The sequence below is a fragment of the Pygocentrus nattereri genome, chromosome 2 (genome assembly GCF_015220715.1).
Source record: "Pygocentrus nattereri isolate fPygNat1 chromosome 2, fPygNat1.pri, whole genome shotgun sequence".
Taxonomy (NCBI): Eukaryota; Metazoa; Chordata; class Actinopteri; order Characiformes; family Serrasalmidae; genus Pygocentrus; species Pygocentrus nattereri.
Window position 1 is genome coordinate 33,676,105 of NC_051212.1, and position 20,257 is coordinate 33,696,361.

The 20,257-nt window shown below is 40.9% G+C and overlaps 1 protein-coding gene across 1 annotated transcript; it reads left to right on the forward strand.

Annotated features, from left to right (window-relative positions):
• The first annotated feature begins 298 nt into the window (after nt 1-298).
• arsj (arylsulfatase family, member J) lies at nt 299-17,799 on the forward strand. Its single transcript, XM_017712475.2, has 2 exons — nt 299-1,578; nt 15,767-17,799. Exons 1-2 carry the CDS (start codon nt 1,283-1,285, stop codon nt 17,148-17,150), a joined length of 1,680 nt encoding a protein of 559 aa, XP_017567964.1. The 5' UTR covers nt 299-1,282; the 3' UTR covers nt 17,151-17,799.
• The last annotated feature ends 2,458 nt before the right edge of the window (nt 17,800-20,257 follow it).

Below are 20,257 nucleotides of genomic sequence, written 5' to 3' on the forward strand. Positions count from 1 at the left end.
ACAAAGTTACTGAAGCGGTTTGCCATGAAACACTGCATTCTAGAGAAACTTGCTGAGCCAGAACTGTTCGCAGCTGTGGTGATAGGAACCAGACTTCGGCAGTGTTTGATGCCTCATCACAGAAAGTTATTAGACGAAATAGTTACGGATCTGTTGCCTGATACCTGTTTGGAGATAGTTTTAAGATTAAGTTTTGGCCTAAAACCCCCGTTTATTAATTCCATTCGTGGTGGAGAGGTATACACAGGATGCTGTAAGGCAAAATAGTCCATGTACTGGACCAGAACGAACCAAAGGATGTGTCAGACAAGTGGGCCAGACATAACTTGCACACAGAGGTTGGTCTGGATACTAAATAAAATGGCTACATTTGCATTGTACACATCATGAGCCTTGGTTCCTGTCACCACCAGTGTAATCTGAGAAATCTGAGTTATGAACTATTTCACATCAAGATGCTCTGAATGACTTGTTTACACCTCAGTGCAGAGTAATGCAGAATGTCTGGGAAGTCAGTGGAAGTCCCCTTTAAACTCCTAAGAAGATGGTCCATCCTGCCCAGGCTGGTCCAGGCTGATGGGCAACGGAAACAAACCATTAAAACGTAAAAAACACATTTGTGCTGAAGTTCCGCCTGGACAGGGAGGAGTCTTGGGACGGCGGCTAAGATAAGCTGAGAAGCGTGGAAAGCTATACTGGCCACTTTACAAGCGTGGCTGTCTTTTAATACAGACGGCGGCTCACAGTCGTAGGCTGAGGAAAGAGGCGGAGGAGACTTAGAATAGAAACTCTGTGTAAAACATAGCTCAACCTGGAGGAGCAATGACACGGTTTACCTGTTATTTTCGACATAAGTAGGTTTGAGGAGGCGCTGTTATCGGTGAGCAGGGAACCGTTGAACAGCCCACAGGCGCTGTGAGGTAGTAATTAGCGTTAGGCTAACGGCTGTGAGAGGAGTTTATAGAGAACGACAGCTTTAGATGTGCGGCTTTCTGAGGTGATTATCGCTACTGTCTCCTCCAGAAGAGCCACCTCTCAGTTGTGGTTCTCCGCGGTGACGGTTGGAGACTCGGGGTGAACCTGATCTCCAAGCGCTTCTGCTCCGCCCGCTCGCGCGTCCTCGAGCCGAGAGAGCTCGCGCTCCGGCCATGGCAGACACACACGCTGTGAGGAGAAGCGGCGGCACACACACATTCATTAGCAGCTTCTGACTCCGTGTCCTGCGGTGCTGCCGACTGAGAGCGAGGGCTCCGAGCGCCTCACCGAGAGCTCCGAGGCGACCATGTTAGTGCTGGGAGTTCTGACCGCGGTTTGTCTCTGCAGCGTTGTGAGCTGCACTTACGGCAGATGGGCGGACAAACTCCACGCGAGTCGCGCGAACGAAGTGGACAAGCCCACCTCCCAGCCTCATATCATTTTTGTTATGGTCGACGACCAAGGCTTCCGAGACGTGGGCTACCACGGGTCTGAAATAAAGACCCCGACACTGGACTGGCTCGCTGCAACGGGAGTCAAGCTGGAGAACTACTACGTACAGCCTCTGTGCAGCCCTTCCCGGAGTCAGCTCATGACTGGCAGGTGAGATACTCTACACACTTCAACAGATGCTTCTTCAAGGTTTTTCTACGGGGTCCCGCTGGTGACATCCCGTATAAATAAAAAAATGGGCATCCACGACTTAGTAAGGGGTGGGAACGAGATAAAAAGTTGTGGTCACGACTTATTAAGGCATGGGATCTCTCCCATGCATGAATAAGGTGTGGCCATGCGTTATTTTTATTCATATGGGATGTCACTGGCAGGAGCCTGAGTTCTGTAGAGAACCTTTTTTTTTTTGCACGGTGAAATGATTCTTCAGCTTGATGGAAGCTTTTTGAAAATGGGCCAGTGTAGCACCAAAAAGGGTTCTTCTACGCTTGCAAGCTTGATAAGGATGAGAAGAGAAGAATCTATTTTTGGTGCTGTACAGAACATTGTATGGCCTGTAAATAGAGCCATACACACCACATTCTCCATCAATCTGAAGAACCATTTCACCTTGCAAAGAACCAATTAAGCATGCAGATGGTTCTATATGGAACTCATGGTTGCATTTACTAAAGAACCCTCGAAGAACCGTCTTTTTAAAGCGTGTAACCAGTTAGGCACCGGGTGATACAATTCACAAAAATCTGAAATAATGACACTGATAATGATAGTGAGATATGATACTTTCTACACATGTTCCTGTAGTGCAGAGACGAGTATTCACACCATCTACACAGGCCTAGGTCTTGCGATTACTGTATTCCCTCTGTAACTGACCACGTCTTTAGACATCTGCATGGTAAACTATGCTCACACTCTAAGCAATGGTACTTTCAATGTAAGGTCAATAGACAACAGGTTTTCCATGATAACAGAGCTATTTATATATCCACATTGTTTGTTGAGTCGCTGTGGTTCTTTATTTGATCATTTCCCTTTCTAAAGAACGCTTAAAAACACTTTTTATGGGTGATAACACGCAGAAGTGTGGATGTGATACTTCTGCATGTTATCACCCACAAAAAGTGTTGCTTGAACAGTTGAACAGATATCCAACAATATGACACTGGCTGTGTAATCATGTCAAGAACAAACTCATTCTATCTGTGCCCGAGACAACTCTGGATACGACAGCTAACACATATTGCTTTAAACCATTGACTGCCCTCTAATGTTGTATGATCTATTGCCTAATGCATTCAATATAGCTGTGTCATCGAGTGAGTTCTTTAAAGCCCTCCGCTGCTCTTTCCTGTCATGAAACATCTGGTCCACGCCTCAGGAGACAGGAAGCTTACTGGGCATCTCTTTTGGCAGTCTGCTTTGAAAGTAATGAAAAAGTGGCCTCACTATCATCACCCAAAGACTTCAAAAATAAATATCAGCATCAGTGTTAGAGCCCTTCTTGTTCCAGTGACATTTATTCAGCTCCTTTGAAAAAAGAAATGAAATACACTGCAGGCTACTGGGGAGTGGACTATGGCTTTTGAAAAAAGAGCACTTTCACATTTTGGAACAAAGTTGCTTAGTTTTAGATCAGGAGTATTTGAAGTTCCTTACACTGTAAACCCAGTAGATAGATGAATATGACAATACACACATCTTTTCATGTTGTCTCTTCTTATTGGAAAGTGAAAAAGTCCCAATTGATTTTGAGATGGTAGTTTGGTAGTTTAGCGATAGTTTATCCAGTTTGAATATCTGCTAGTCTCAAACATTGATTTTTTTGCGAACTGTAGAAGAATGACAGATGTTGTGCAGGTGTTCATATTTTTAGGTATCCACTGACAGCATGTCACTCAGACCTTTCATTCATAGTAGGCTGCTGGTGTTGAGTGAAGTGCTGTTGGTGTTGAGTCCAGCTGTTCAAGAGTGCAGTTAAACCCCAGATTCATCTGAATTCACCATTAAATGCCAAACACATACAGACAGCCTGCTCTTTCATGTCTAGGAAGAGCTGCACAGTGATTATTAAATTGATACTCACCAGAAATAAATTAACTACAGACTCAGTTTAAACCCAATGATTTGAAGCGGCAAGGCCCTCTGGACTTTGAGACCACACGTTAGAAGGAAACCTCACTCCATTCACCCATCCATTACTTTCAAGGTAAGGTAATAAGGTTGGACCTTATTTTCATGCCTGTCAGCACAAAATAGATTGATGTGGGGAACATAAAGTCTCATAAAATGTCTCAGCATCTGTCTTGTGACCTCAGTAGAAAGAAGAGAGAAGAAAGACATGTCTCTTCATACAAGGTAAATCCTATCGAGAGAGGCCAAGAGATGGAAGAATGAACATTTTTGCTTCCTATTGGAATTTAGCCTTTTAAACAGTGAGGGCTCATATGTGGCCCACACTTCAATCCTTCATTCTGATAACTACATGTATATTAGTTTCATAAACACACACACGTTTTGTGTGCGGTCCCAGCAGTCATCAGGCGGAAGGCAGGATACACCCTGGACAGGTCATCAGTCCATCGCAGGGCAGACACATAGACATACACATTCACACACACACTCACACCTAGGGGCAATGTCGCATGTCCAATTGGCCTGACTTCATGTATTTGGGCTGCGGGAGGAAACCGGAGAACCCAGAGGAAAGTTTTATAAACAATGCTAAATAATTTATAGTAGTTACTGAGCTGGTTTTACACAGCGAAACTTTTCTGCAACTTTAGTTGCTTGAAACCTTCATGAAACATTATGCACTTGTGCAATGGAAAGGGTCTTGCAACTCCTTTGAAACTCTGCTGCAACAGTTGCAAGCGTCACAACTTTGTGAAACTAGCTTCAGGAAACAGACAATCAAAACACCAGTAATGCATCACGTGATCACATTGAACCACGTATTGGCTCAGTGGTCAGGAAAAAAAAAGGTTCTGTTCCATAACTTTGCTTTACACAAAAACTCAAAAACAGCTTACAAAACAAAGGCTAAAACACGGTGCTAAGGCTAGATCTCAGCGTCACTCACTGTCCTGTGAAGCCCAAGAACTTGTAGAGAGGAGAATTATCACTCTGTAATGTCTTCTGCGTTTATCAAATGCTAGAGGGCGCTCAAAAGCGAAGGGATTAATATGGAGCATTTGCATAAAATCATAGTTTATAAGTGCTTATTATTTATTAAGATAAAAGAACATTAGGAAGCATTAATATCCTGAACACAGAACAGCATAAAACATTTTAGCACTGGTGTTGTATTTTTAAATGCTTTTGAACTTGACTTATAGAAGCTTAAAACGCGCCACATGTGCGTGACATCAGTGAACACGAATAGCCAGTGAGCTGTTCCGGTTGCCAACTAATCAGCACTCAGTAGCAGTAATACCAGTGCCCAAAACCATTTTGCTGTAGAAAAAAGCAAACAAACAGGTGAGTTTTCTTTGCTTTTGTAGAGAAATACATCCTTTTTTAGCATTTTTAGCCGTTTAGCTCCATTCACCCCCATTCGTTTTGGTGCCCTCTGCCGTTTTGCTGTCCTATTTTTGATATAACGAGGGAAATAGGAAGTGGCCAGGTTCCTCATAAGCCAGCTCTGATCAAGCTTGCTACAGCAACACACATCTTTCCCGAAACTACCCTGCCCTTCATAATAAAAGTCCTTGAAGAACAGAGCACAACATATGCTAACTCCTTATGACTAATACCCTAAAATTACTTGAACACAAGTTCATTTAGCACAAACAAAAGAGAAAGCGTGCCCTGACGTCACATTATGTTGCAGGAAACTCACAACTTGCAAGTAGCTACATGAAAGTTTCACTGTGTAAAGGTATCCCTAGGATTGATAACAGCAAAATGCGGATAGATCTGACAAGGCTTAGTGTTAGTAAGACAACCTTGTTAGCAGTTCCTTTATTGTGCAGAACATAACTGTATAATTAAGCTAGTTCACTCGTTTAGCTAGGATGGCCCACTACATGTCTTCGTTGTTCATGCTTATTGAGAGACCTCTGAACAGTTTCCAGCAGTGGGAAAAAGTTCAGAGAAAAGGCTATGGGCAGGGTCTTGCTTGACAGCTGCTACAGTCTGTTTTTAAAGGTCAGAAGAAAGAATGCAGAATATGTCTTAGCAAATAGCATTGAGTTGGCTAGACCATGTTTGCCTCCTTTGTTGGTCAAAGTGCTGGAGTGTGAAAGACACGGGATGTGACAAAGTAGCTAATGATGGGCCAAGAAGAGGAAATTCAAACCATCCCAGATAGACATGGATGAATCCTTCATCAGATCCAGAAAACAGAGGTTGCCAACTTGTAAGCTGATAAGAGCATTGCGTGTCTTAATAAAATATTGCTTAATCAAGACTTGTGTTCCGCATGTAAAAATGTCAAAGAAGATCAAGAGAACCTCTTTCTCTGACTGTCTCCTCAAGTTACATCCAATAAAACCAAGCCAACACTTGACAACCAGGTGTATGACATGAATCAGGTAAAGGGCAAATTTGCTAAAATACCAGAAAATTGCCATATGAGTATGCTCCATGTCTTTTAGTGTCGATCACTTGTATGGTCTCGGACCTTATTTGACCTCTGCGTTTACAGACGCAGTTACATATCAAACCATATGGCACATGTTAAAATCTGCAGTCACTCCTTCTTTTGACTCTGCAAACCACTGTAATCCAGCCTGGGCTGGTGTTATATGAGTTTCAGAGGAGCATAAATACCACATCTGCTTCTTCCTCTCTATTCTATACTCACATGTCCTCTCTTTTACTGCTGCAGTACAGTAGATCATGTTGACTTAATAGAACAAAAGATGGTGTGCAATGTTTAATGATAGAATAATGAAAAATGCTTGCATTGTAAGCATCCCAGTTTCTGATTTAATCAGGGGATGAAAAAGGAAGGATCAGGCAAAGGGAAGTCAATGTCAAGGTCTGAAACTGAAGCAAGGCGTGACTGAGAGACTGTAAATCAGGGAGAGACCAAGAGAACAAGTTTTAATGTTGCAGGGTCTGAATGTGATTAACTGTAGAGTCAAATGTGTTTATTCAGACCAGATGTAGGAGGGACAACCAAGGAATAGAACATAGGTTGGCTGGGCTTCCAGCAGAGGTTGGTTCGGGACTGGTAGAAACCGGTGGCATTGGTAGCCAAAAAACATATGTTTTGTGGGATATTTTGATTGCATACAAGTAGTGATTTCTGTTTAATTGTGTGCAGGATAACCTGGAAATATGCTACAGTGGTTATGTCAACAAACCAATAGAATGGTGCGGTTTGATACGAAGGCAAGATTTTCGCAGTAGTTCTTAACGTCTGATAAAGAGATGTTTAAGTAGATGTTAGCTGTTTTTATGTGTGTAGAATAACAGATCATAGATAAAAGTTAATAAAATCACTTTAGCTTTGGCTTGACATTTATTTCTCAACATAAAATACTACATTTTGCCACATTTTTCAAACCTTTGCAGAGTTTAATGGTAAAGCAGTAAACCACATTAGGTTAACCACAGTTAAGGTAGGGTAGGCATGATGCAAAGTGGTGTAAAAGTCCCATAAAAGGGAATCCCATTGAGTGGTGGAATGGTGCATAGTACTACAAACCAATTTGTAACTGAGGGGAAAATTAATGATATGTTACCTGCTTCACCACAGATAATAGCTGATAGCTAACTAACATTACTATTAATACAACAGCTGGGTAGCATGTGTCCATTAATTATGTATACCTCCACTCAGTCAGATACTTCGTCGAACAATAAAAGATGAACTCTGAAACAAAAAGGTACAATTACCCAAGTAATTGGTTAATATTAGCAAATAAGCCAGCTAACGTTAGCAATAGAGCTAAACCAACTTAACAGTCCAAGCCAGTGTTGATTGTGGTCTTAGCTTGAGTTCTGTTGCTCTTCCTTTTAGCTTCCCTTTAGTTTCTTTTTTCAAATATTCCACCTTAAATGGTGCAGGAGTTACTCTAACGCCTCAGGCGCCAGAATGTAACTGCTGCACCATTTAAGGTGGATCGAGAAAATTCAAACAAGAAGACTAAATGTCCTCATCCAGAAATATTAGTAGCATTTGAAAAATAATTAGGATATTTTGATAATTTAAATCACCTTATCAGGGGTGAGTAGTAATGTTAAACTGAGTCTGTACTGAATTAACAGCAAAAACACACTGCACTTTTTTAAACACTGAGTTATTATACTGTACTAATGACATGTGAATGCTCGGTGGGATCGTTCAGTGAGAATAACAGATTGTTAGAACACAGGCTCTCTTCAGTTCTAAATTTCTGTGCTTTGAGTGCGGGTTCCAAGGTCTCCATATTCAGTGATATTGCTCTCCTTTCTTTCACTAACTTTCAGCACTGTTAGCAGTGCCCCCATCAACATTGCTCAGGTAACTTCAGCCCATATCAAATCGGAACGTCTTTATGAGTCTGTTTGTGTGACGTCAACATGTAAAGACGTGGTCTGAAAAACTCCTGCCAAATCCAGCCTGACAGCTCTGACTTCTGAATATTTCACCCTTTACAGAGAGACTCGCTGCAACACTAAATCACTATATTCTTTCCACTTCAACTAATAAATCTCACACAGTGAAGCTTTAATTATGCAGGAATTTTTAAAAATCTGTTTAATTAACCCCTTAACAAGCCATATGCCCATCAGCAGGCCCAAAGTATTATTACACACTTCTATTGCCTAAGAATAGCTCCATTAGTTTGCATTGAAGTCCCTGTAGCTACTGAATAATAAAGGGTTAACTGGAAAGACTGTATAAGACTGTAATTGTGAAGTGATTCTATGATCAGAGATTATTTCATGAATGCTTCAATACTTTTTAAAAACAGATTTAATTGATATGTGCTATCATATGTGTGTATATATCAGGTATTTTACAACCACTTAAGATGTTGCCCAGTCAAAAGGTTAGGTAAAAATCATCGACGGTAAAGCTTAAGGTTGTGCTGGTAAGTATTTCAGTCATCTTTTAAGTGCTCACTCATGCTAAATGTTTTTCACCTGTTCTCTCCACTTTTGAGTCCTCTATCACACAGTCATCCACACAAGAGCAGGGTGTTGTGGAATCCCACATGTACAAGCACATACCATGCATTGTTGAGATCTTTGTATGGATGACTGATTTGTGCAAAGGACCCATAAAGTTAAGGGCCATCGCTTTCTCACTGCAAGGGTCTAGATTGGAATGTAGAGGCCAACAAGACACTCCTGAAAACAAAGACGTGTCATACAACAACTAGACTAAATTAACATGTTGACATGTATAGTGTAGTATTTGTTGATGCAGTGAGTGTTATTATGGTTTAAGACCAGTTGAAATGTACTAAAAGAATGTACTAGAAGAAGTGAAAAAGAAGAGGAAAATAAGTTTCATATGCAGGAATGTACACAAAATGTCAAAAGTTGGCCAGAAAGGCTTAATAAATGGCTAAATGGCTGGGGCAAGACCTAAAAACAGTATCAGTGTGCAAACAAAGCATGGTTAGCTTAAATTGCTTGTGAAAAGGACAACACTGGTCTTTTATTGGATTTTTTGTGTTATTACCGGGCAGTATACATTCAAACAAGAACTGAACCACAGCAGCAGTTAAAGCCTTTTGGATTAAAGAATGCCAAAATCTTAAATTGCTTGTGGAAAAAAAAGACAGGGTGCAGTTGAACATGAGCTAACTGAATAATTAAAGATTTTTACAACGTATTGCTGTTTACGTTTAACTGGTCTCCTTGAGGACACTGAATGTTTACTTCACCTCGGCCTTCATGTGCTGTCTCATGTGTGGTGGGGCTCAGCGGTGGGGCTGGTTGGGTCTATAACTGTCTGCTAAATGTTGGGGTGGGTGAAAGGTTTTCTTTGTGTGATTTATGTTTCCTGTACACATCTCATCTGTTGTGGTAGAATCAGTTCCAACTATACACCCACTATCTCTTACAAGAGTTTGTTGCAGACCACCAGAGCAGAAAACCTCTTCATTCTGCTCTACAACAGTGAGCTCCAAGCCTCAAGACATGCCATTCTTATTTGGGTCGCTCAAACATGCCATATATGCTTAAAAATACACATTCTTAAATGGTTATTGGATTGGATGTTCATTTTTAGGAAAAACCTTTAACCTCATTGAACAGAATGTCTCGCCAGCAAGATTACGATGGCTCCAACTCATTTAAATCTGTCTCCAGAGGTGTTAGAAGGCATACATGTCCACACTGCACTCTGCATACATAGTATATATAGTATGCAAACATAGTATGCAAAAGTTATGTGTCATGCTCAAATGACATTTTCTTGATTTTCTCTGTAAAAAGATGCACAAGGGGTCTTTTACTGCTAGATATACTGTGAGTGAGTGTCCAAGCTCATTCAGAAAGCAGCCCACCTCAGTAAATGCTCATTATCATATTGTTTATGCACAGTAATGATAAAATGAGACTGACTTACTGAATCATTTTCTTGTTCAAAAAGGTACTTGGTGATAAAATAAAAATCCACTCATTTTCATTAATTATGCTCTTTATGTATCAGATAAGTGCCACAACAGCACTGAAAAATCGCATTATTAATGGTGAAGAATGGATTAAATGGTCGCAGTAGCCACATTTTTGCATCAGAGTGTGGTGGGCCTTTAAACTTCCTTAAAGCTTCTTCACATTCACACATCTTATTTACAAAAACATTTTCTTTAGGGAACCAAAAGTGGTTGTTCTGTGGCATCATTCCCAGCAATGCTTTATTTTTAAGAATGGAAGTCTACCTATGCTTGTGACATTTCTATGGTTTGGTGTAAATCCAGTTTGCTTAACATTAAATCAATATTGAAGCTCTTAATAAATCTCAACATAGTCATTTTTATTTTGTGCTGAGGTCATCTTCATATGTGCTTAGAATTTGGCTTATTATTTGTGCACTTTTGAGTCATATATTAAACCAACCTGGCTGAATTGTTGCTATAGCAGCCAAACTTTAGACACATCTGCAGCTTAGCAGCCTAGGATATCCTTACATGTTTTCATAGCTGAGAGTGCAAGAAATCTCCACAGATGTTTGAGGCTACAATCAAAGACATGGGCACTTTCTTTCCCAAAACTTCTCACCGTAGGCCTCGTTCCTCAGGTTAAGATTTTTTCTGACGTACTGGGTTGTATGTACAAAATGATTTTAGTCAGAAATCTTTTTAACTACTTGATGAAAGACTAATGTCCACAGTAGTGCCATGCTTATGCTTTTGCAGTTTAAAGAAGCAGCTGTGCCATGTAGTGCCCACATGTTCCCTCCAAGGCTGAAGTCTTGGAGAATGTATAAATTACCAGACTAGTAGAATGATAGCCAGCACAGCTGCTCTGTTTTACATGGACTGAGACTGAGTGCATGTAAGTATGTGCACTTGAGGGGAGTGATTTTTGCAGAGAATAAGAACAGCATGCTTTTAAAGGCGTGGTGAGAGACCACCATACAGTATATAAACTTACCAGTGTGTTTAATATGCCTTATACATATATATGTATGTGTGTGCATGTGTTTGTGCACCTGCGTGGACAGTAGAACATTGTGGGCTCATGTTGATTTGCACATTATTTAACAGCTTGCATGTTGCCGCACACCAATTTCTCCAGAAACAAGCAGAGCTCTTATTGCGCTCTGGACCTGATGAGGGACTGCCTGTTCACATGGAGTCTCGAGAGAGGAGGAGGTGAGGGGAATGGAGGGAGAGAGAGAAAGTTGAGGGGAGGGGAGGGCAAGGAGACTGAGCGAAGGATGAGGGTAGTCTGGTTGTCTGGGCATTCAGAAAAGCAGACAACTGTGAAGTCAGCGGCACCAGTACCTTTGCTGAGTTTGTTCCAGAAGAAAGCAGTAAAATTGCTGTTGTAATTTTGGGGCTGGTTCCATTGACAGCTTCAGGTACCAGCACACTAAAATACTGCTTTTGTTTTTTCCATTAGTGGAGACATTTATATATGTTCCATATTTTTAATTGTATTGCTATTACACCGAGCTAAACTTGTTTTTGGTTGTTTATGTTCTTCTTTATTAAGCCATTTGTAATGCAGTCTTATATAAGGTAAAGCATTCCCTTTAATTCCTAATTGGTGTAAGTGTGGAAAAAAAGCATAGTTTTGGATTCAGAAGTGTTATGTGGAGGGGCCTCAGGGGCTGTTATGCACTTTGAAGTTGAAGCATACAAATACTGTATGATTCGTGAAATTAGTTCTGACAGTGTGCATAATCCTCTCATGGCTTTTATTGCTTTTCTTCCTTGTCTGCTCTACAGTTTTGAATGTTTAAAACCTATTTCTTTGCTTTAGTGAGAGGACGCTACTAATATAATTAAATATTCTTCATCTTCTAGATGATATATGTTCATATTTACAGATAAGGAGGTACAATGTTAAAAAAAAAAAAGCTACAGCATGAAGTTTGAGTTTTACATTTACGCTTAGGTCACATCTTCTTCTGCAGGTTTATTATAAGCAGAAATCCGATTACTGCCTGACTCATGTAGATCAGAGTTTTCCCATTATCTGATTACTCAAGTGCATATAAACGTGTTGATCCGATTACTGACAAAATCTGATTTTCTGCAGTTATCAGATTAAGTGCATGTAAACGTACGCAATGATGTAACTTACTTTAGATGGATTCGTATGGATTGGTTAACCAATATTATAATTATATCAGCTGGACAGTGTTAGTAGACTTTTCTTAGCAGTTTCTTTCACAACTTCTAGGTACCTTTGAAAGTGGCTAGGGAGACAAAAACTGGATCTGGAAAAGTGGAGAGGACATGCCCCCCCCCCCCCCCCCCCCCCCCCCCCTCCGCACCACCACCACCACCACCACCAGTGGAAACAACACCTACGAGTGTGGCAGCCTTGTCTACTGCCTGTGTTCTGTTCAGGAAGGCCTTTCCCTCTTGACCACAGCACTCTGCTCGGTGACCACTGCTGCCACATCCTGTAGGATATTGTTTTTGGTCATGCTGAGTCAAAGGTGACTAGCTTCCTATTGTAGTCAAAGTCATCACGTACATCTGGTGGTATAATGTTGAGTTGCTGTTGGATTAGGTCCATTCTAATTTTTTTGAGATTGCCCGATGTCAAGGTGTCTGATACAGTGAATCCTCCGTTATACCAGCACCGGTTCATTACATTCAAACATACCACACTCAGTTGTACAGTCTAGTAATCTACTCAGCTTCATGTAACGATTAATTTAATCCACATAGTGCTGAATGTTTGGCTGTATAATTTCTTTGAGTAATAACCTCTGTTTAATGTGTAATTGTAGGCTTGGTTAAGCATCTGCAGCAGATGATGTAAATTTAATCTCATTGTTTTGTCTCCAGGCTGAGAGCTAAGGTGGAATTAAATCAAACGACTAACCACATAAACAGTGAAACCCTTTCCAGACAAAACAAAGTCTTGTGTCTGCAGACTTCAAAGAGGAGAGCTTAATCAAAGAAATTAAAAATGTTTGATAGCGGCATCATCTTATATGTGGTACATCTGTGGCAGTGTTTTATCATATATCTAAAGAGGGTTTGGGGTAGGATGAGTATTCTTTTCCATGAATCGGTGATATGCCTTGAATCTGTTGGTAACATGATATTTCATCCCTCATCAGATTTTCATCCCCTCTGAAAATTTGTATTAGCCTGAGCACAAAAAAACACATAACTACATATTTTCTCCTGTTATCATCAGTATCATCTTCTGCATACATTACTGCTTTGTCTAGACAGTATTATGACATCTTTTACTTTGATGACTAGTAAGTGAAAACTTGTGAAGACAAGTCTAAAAACTCAACATTCAAAACTCAAAATTCTGCAAATGCGAAGACTATTATATAATATTATATATAATTATATGTATGAATTCTTTCAAGCAGTGAGGAACGGCTGAAGGTCTAGAACAGTGAAAGATTGCTGACTAAGCAGACATTGATGAGAAGGTAAAAATGTTTTTTTTTTAAAAATAAACTGGCATTTAATGCATTTAGTCAGTCTGCATTAACTAGGAAAAAGTTCCCTTTTACTCTAGCATGATCATGTAAAACTAAAAAGTAATTTGTTTTAAGGGAGGATAGCCATGATGTGCAAAGGTGCAAACTGTTTGATGGACAAATAATTCATAATATTATTTAAATTGTTGTGCATTGATTGAATTTAATTTTGATTAACCTCTTTTGACTCTAAACGGCTGGACAGATAAAAGTCAAAGTAGTTTGTCTAAACAGATCCAGAGACACTCCAGCTATATTGCAAATGTAATCTAGGTGCCTGAAGATCCAGCTGTGGGAGAACCAAATGAGCTGAGTAATGTCTGCATATAGCCATTAGTTTGCCTCCTCCAGAACATGAGAATTTTGTGAAAAGGTGTTTAGTGCTGCAGAAAAATGCAACACTGTAAAAGTGACCAAAATCAAAGTGCTGTGGATTGACATCTGTGGTCAGAGTGGAGATGCTTCCAGTTATATCCATTTGATTTACTTTTGTCTCATTACTCAGTTTAGTGTGACTAGCCTTAGTTCTTTTTAGGTCTTGGTGGAATCTTTTATGCCACATGAAGCTGAAAAGCAGTGTGTACATGTGGAGTTTTATTTAGCTTCTATAAAAATCAAAGTCATTCAAGAAACCATAGCTAACTCAGCAGTTTGGCTGTGAAAATATGAGGAGAGATATACACTGAGCTGCTTCATAACCACAGTTTCACAAAAGAAAAGGGGCAGTAGAAACCCTCAATGTATGAGACAATACATGAAGAAAAAAGTCCAAAAAATTCCATAAACCCCTGAGATTCAGTTAAGAAGAATAGATAAGGTATAACTAATAAACAGGAGATGTTAGGGCTGAGCAATGTGGTGGGGACTGATGTAGGAAAACTTGATTGACGTCCTTGATCAGTCCATACTTGTAGTCCCTTTGAGATGTATTTTCAATGTGAGCAGAAGGTAGCTAGGTAGTGTATCTGGACATAATAAGTTACTGTTAGCCTTAGTAAACGTTCAGCTTTACTGTAGTTAGCTTTACTAAAGTCCTCTTGTTGAAAACATTTCCAAGGACTTAGGGATAATATCTCTGAGAATTCTGCTCTGATGTGGGTTGGCTAAAGAAGTATGTGAAGCGCTCATTGGGTGTGCTAAAGAACAACTTTGAAGAGCAAAATAAACTTACAGAGTTTGTCAGGAATGTGTACATTACAGTCACCTGGAATTGGGAAAAAGCCTTTCTCTTTTCAACACATCCTCCAGTGAGAGAGGTTGCCGGAGAAACACTGAACACATCATAGACACAAAGCTGATCTAATTGTGTTTGGAATCTGCTAGAAAGAGCCAGGCAAGACTAAAACATGCATGAAACAAAGCATGAAAAAAAGCAAAATAATAATATACATCTGAGTTAACCAGTATTTTGTTATTGCAAATCCACTGTAAACTTTAGCCTGCTTTATGGTTGAAGATAGATACTTACAGTCATCTGTCATATCTTCTAAACGTGATCACAGGTGAGAGGAACATGCAAAATAGTGAGCACAGACAAAAACACCAAGCTGGAGAGAAAAAGGTGGTGTGGGGTTGTTGGTTGTTTGTGTATGCATCTGTTAATGTGTGTCTTTTTCTGATTTCTTGTTCCTGCATATTTACTAGAGACATGCTGAATAGTGTCTGCGTGCAATTTCCTTTGCCCTCATTTGTTAAACTGCATAACTGGCATTTGGGTTTTGTGTATATGTGTTCGTGTCTATGTAGGTGTGCATTACAGATGTGTGTGATATGCTATCATAAAAGAAGTAATTAGGAGTCCAAGCATGCAGGGGGTGCACTTAGTGATCTCTAGATCCTGCTCACAAGAAATGATCAACAGTGTGTTGCTAGGAAAAACTATTTGACTAAAGGAAGCTTTCAGTAACTCTTAATGATCATGTAACTTGGTTCAAACAGTCTGGCTTTGACTGGGAAGAAGAAGCTGTCTTCACACCACATGTTGTGGAATTAGGCCAAACAGTTTGGCGGCAAACAGCCAATGAATTCTTTAGTCATTATGACTAAGGAGGTACAAAAATACTTACAATTTTTCAGCAAATGCCTGAAAATTCCCAGACATGCCATGTGAGCATAGTAAGCAGTAAGTGACTGAAAACTGGTCAGTTTGTGGTGGTGACCTGAGGTTGCTTGGATGGTGCTCATTAATCAGCACTTGTGGTTGTATTTGTTACTGATTTTCATATTATTGGATATAAACCATAATTTCCTTTGTTTCTGCAGGTACCAAATCCACACTGGGCTCCAACACTCAATCATCCGCCCCACCCAGCCCAACTGCCTACCCTTAGAGAACATCACCCTTGCTCAAAAGCTGAAGAGTGCAGGATATTCCACTCATATGGTGGGCAAGTGGCACCTTGGCTTCTACAAGCGTAGTTGCATGCCCACACAACGCGGTTTCGATACCTTCTTTGGCTATCTGCTGGGGAGCGGTGACTACTACAACCATTACAAATGTGACAGCCCAGGAATGTGTGGCTATGACCTGCATGAAGGTGAGGAGGCTGCTTGGGAACAAGACAGAGGCATCTATTCCACCCACATGTATACTCAGAAGGCTGTGAGTATTCTAGCCAGGCATAACCCCAAACGGCCCATCTTCCTGTACTTGGCATTCCAGGCAGTGCACTCCCCTCTCCAGGTTCCAGCTCGCTATTTGGAGCGATATAAATCTATCCCAAATCTCCACCGGCGCAAGTACGCTGCCATGGTCAGCTGCTTAGATGAGGCTATGCGCAACTTAACTCTTGCACTTAAGCGCTATGGTTACTACAACAACATGGTCATGGTGTACTCTTCAGACAATGGAGGTCAGCCTATGGCAGGGGGCAGCAACTGGCCACTAAGGGGTAGCAAGGGAACCTATTGGGAGGGAGGAATACGGGCAGTGGGGTTTGTGCACAGCCCTCTACTGGTGAAGAAGGGTACTCGTTGCAAGGCCCTGATGCACATTACTGATTGGTACCCAACACTAGTAACACTTGCCGAAGGTACCCTGGATGAGGACCAGAACCTAGATGGCTATGACGTCTGGGAGTCCATTAGCGAAGGGCGGCCTTCTCCACGTCAAGACATTCTCCACAATATAGACCCCATTTACACCAAAGCAAAGAATGGCTCATGGAAGGCAGGCCATGGAATCTGGAACACGGCCGTCCAGGCAGCCCTTCGTGTCGGAGACTGGAAGCTTCTGACAGGTATTCCGGGTTACAGTGACTGGATTCCTCCGCAGACCTTCTCCACCCTGCTGTTAGTTAACCGCTGGCACAACGAGCGTGTGCGCTGGGATAGAGGAAAGTCTGTTTGGCTCTTCAACATCACAGCAGACCCCTTTGAGCGTGTTGACCTCTCAAGGCGCTACCCACACATAGTGAAGAAGATGCTACTCAGGCTTCTACAGTACGACAAAACGGCCGTGCCTTGCCGCTACCCACCCAAGGACTATCGATCGAACCCTCAGTACAACGGAGGGGTCTGGGGACCATGGTACTCAGATGAAGATGAAGTGGAGGATGAAAATGATAACGCTCTTTCCAATTATTTAGGGAGGAGGCGTCGCAAGAAGAAAGTGAAACGGAGAGGGAAATTCAAAAGGAAAGCCTAAAGCAATCTGCAGTGATTTTAGTTTTTCTAGAGACTTTAAAAGACTTGCAATCTCAGGGACTGACAGACAGACTCGATCTGTTTACAATGTCAATTTCACTGACAGAGTTCTATATTTAGATAGATTTACCTCTAGTTAGAGATTTGAGAATTTATATAATGCTTGTATATAAGCAACAGCAGTTGCTGTTGTTCATCTCATTCTTAGGAAGAAACCCACTTGAAACACTGCTGTTTCCAGCTTAGACTTTGGAAAATGCTTGGTTGGAACTTTAGAAGAATATTTATTTTTATACCCTTTATTGCATGCATACTTTCTTTGTCCCTTAGATTGTTTTTTGATATGTAATGATAGGTTAAATAGAAATGATAGTATATAGACGAAGCTGAATTCTTGGCAAACTGCTCAAATGAGAGAGAAGTTCTATTGTACGTATGATGAAAGGCTATTTAGTTGCCAGAACCAAAACCAAGTTCAACAGAAGATTCAGAGATAAAGTCAGTAGTGGAATACAATTAGTATTGTTTTTGTGACCTCAGATCTTAGAATTTTCAAATACTATGTTTGTCTTTTGTTCGTCTAATTGTTTTGTGTGGTCCGGAACCAGTTAAACTTGAATGAAAAATAGTAAAACACAAATGTGAACCCTCTCCTTCATTCTGCTTTCTGTCCTTAATCTCCTTCTCCTGCCTGTTCTTCCCTTCAGGCTACACCATCTGGTTGCAACTTCCTGGTTATATGAGGAAGGGATGTGGAAGTTTACCATTTAAGCATTTAACTGAACAAAGCATGATAAACTTTTATCAAAGAAGAGTTTGACGACTTCACTTGTACAAGAAAACATGCGTCTGTTTCCTTTAACAGCATGGAGGCCGCTTTTTTATGGTAATGGGATTGCAACATCATGGTGACAGCTAATGTGTCCACACCACTTAGTTTGTACATGGTTTCTTAACACTGTGATAACAGAGAAAGTTTTAAAATAATTCTTTTCCCCATTTTCCCTTTTTTAAGATTTTTGGCTGTCTAGGAAACACACCCAAAACTGCCATGATACAAATGCAAGCAGCTGCACAGCCCAACTTTATCTACCATCTTGGCATATTTTGCAAAATAGCATAGTTATTGGATACATTCATTAAATTCATGCAAAATCTAATCTCAAGGCCCTGTTGTGGAGCTGATATTCTTGGCATTAGTGACTCTATGGAGCTTCAGAACTTGTACTGTAAATCAGTGTTGTTGTCATCTAGAGTGATTGAAACCTCTGAACTGCCACTGAACATATAGAGGAAATGGTAAGCATGCATATTACAACTTTTTTATAAACTGAAGCGTTACAGCTGGTCCTGGACTTTTGTATTTGCAATACCAAAGTTGTTATTCCAGGTATTAGGATTCCTTTAATGAAGTCTTAATTGTCATCTAAAGCTTGTAATACATTCTAGTAGTTTATATTCCCACCCTTTCTAAGTATACAAACAGTCTGCTGCCATGCTGTTATTTTTCTCTCTTGCAGCAGTTGGTGAGGACCTCAGATTCAAGTGGAAAATCTATAAAGCTTCTCAGGCTTTGGATCACAGTTAACCCCTCATGAACCCAGGAATGCCACATTTATCATCCACTGCAAAATCCGTGGGAGATTAAGCTCAGGCTGCAGAGGGAAAATAACACTGACAAAAGTGGGTGTTGGTTGCAGAATACACAAACAGCATGAGAAATGATGTCATGTTCCAGTTGCTGTTGTTGGACTATGTCTGTTAACATGCCCACTTACCAGCATAAGAGCTGTGATCCTGTTTACAGAAGAAAGACGAAAGAAAGCCAAGGTTTTAGACTACTAATAGCAGAGCTTTTTATTGGGGTGTTTTATTGTGTATTTGTTTTAGCACAGTAGAAGTGCACCATTAAATCCATGACTTTATATCCATACTTCAGTTCAAGAATGTAAATTGAATCGGTCCCTGTAGAATACTTAAAGATGTTGCCAAATTGCCCTACCCTCCTTCAGTAGTCAGCACTCCCACAGGACCCCCACAGAGCAGGTATTATTTGGATGCTGGGTCATTCTCAGCACTGCAGTGACACTGACGTGGGGGTGGTGTGTTAGTGTGTGTTGTGCAGGTACGACTGGATCACACACAGCAGTGCTGCTGGAGTTTTTAAACACTGTGTCCACAGTTTGTGTCGATCATCCTCTAGTCCTTCATCAGTGGTCATAGGATGCCAGTGGCTGAATATTTTTAGTTGGTGGACTATTCTCAGTCCAGCAGTGACACTGAGGTGTTTAAAAACTCCAGCAGCACTGCTGTGTCTGGTCCACTCAGACCAGCACAACACACACTAACACACCACCCCCACATCCAAGTCACTGCACTGTTGAGAATGATCCATCACCCAAATAGTACCTGCTATGTGGTGGTCCAGAGGGGATCTTGACCATTGAAGAACAGGGTGAAAGGTGGCAAGCAAAGCATGCAGATGGGCTACAGTCTGTAATTATAGATCTACAAAGTGCACCTATATAGTAAGTGGTGCTAATAAAAAGGACAATGAGTGTAGACACAAGATCACCAGTCAGTGTATGTGATGTCTTCAAATGCTTCGAATTTCTAGGCTTCTCTTGTTTTGTTTGCTTGTGATCATTTCTCTGGCATGTGGCCACACCATTAATATGCTGAATGTTCAGCCAGCTTTAGATACAAATACATATTTTCAGCCAGAAAAGAAGAGAGGAGATTTCATAGGAAAAAGGTATGCGACAGGCTTCCCACCTCTTACTGGTAACCTGAATTGTAAATGAGTTGTGTAAGGCTATTTGGTAGGCATTCAAAAACATTTCTTAATCCTCATTCAGACAAAGAGGGAAATATGTTGTAGCAAGATGGCAAGATGTTTTTGTGAAATGTAAATAGAAGGTCCTGGGTTCGATTCCTGGCAGGGTAACCAGGGTCCTTTCTGTGTGGAGTTTGCATGTTCTCCCAGTGTCTGTGTGGGTTTCCTCCCACAGTCCAAAGACATGCAGTCAGGACAGATGGACACACTGAATTATCCTTGGGTGTGAGTGTGTGTGCGACTGGCGACCTGTCCAGGGTGTTTCCTGCCTT

Coding starts and splice junctions, on each gene's coding strand:
- arsj (XM_017712475.2), top strand. CDS start 1,283: ATGTTAGTGCTGGGAGTTCTGACCGCGGTTTGTCTCTGCAGCGTTGTG. Junction 1,579..15,766: donor AGTCAGCTCATGACTGGCAG/GTGAGATACTCT, acceptor TTGTTTCTGCAG/GTACCAAATCCACACTGGGC.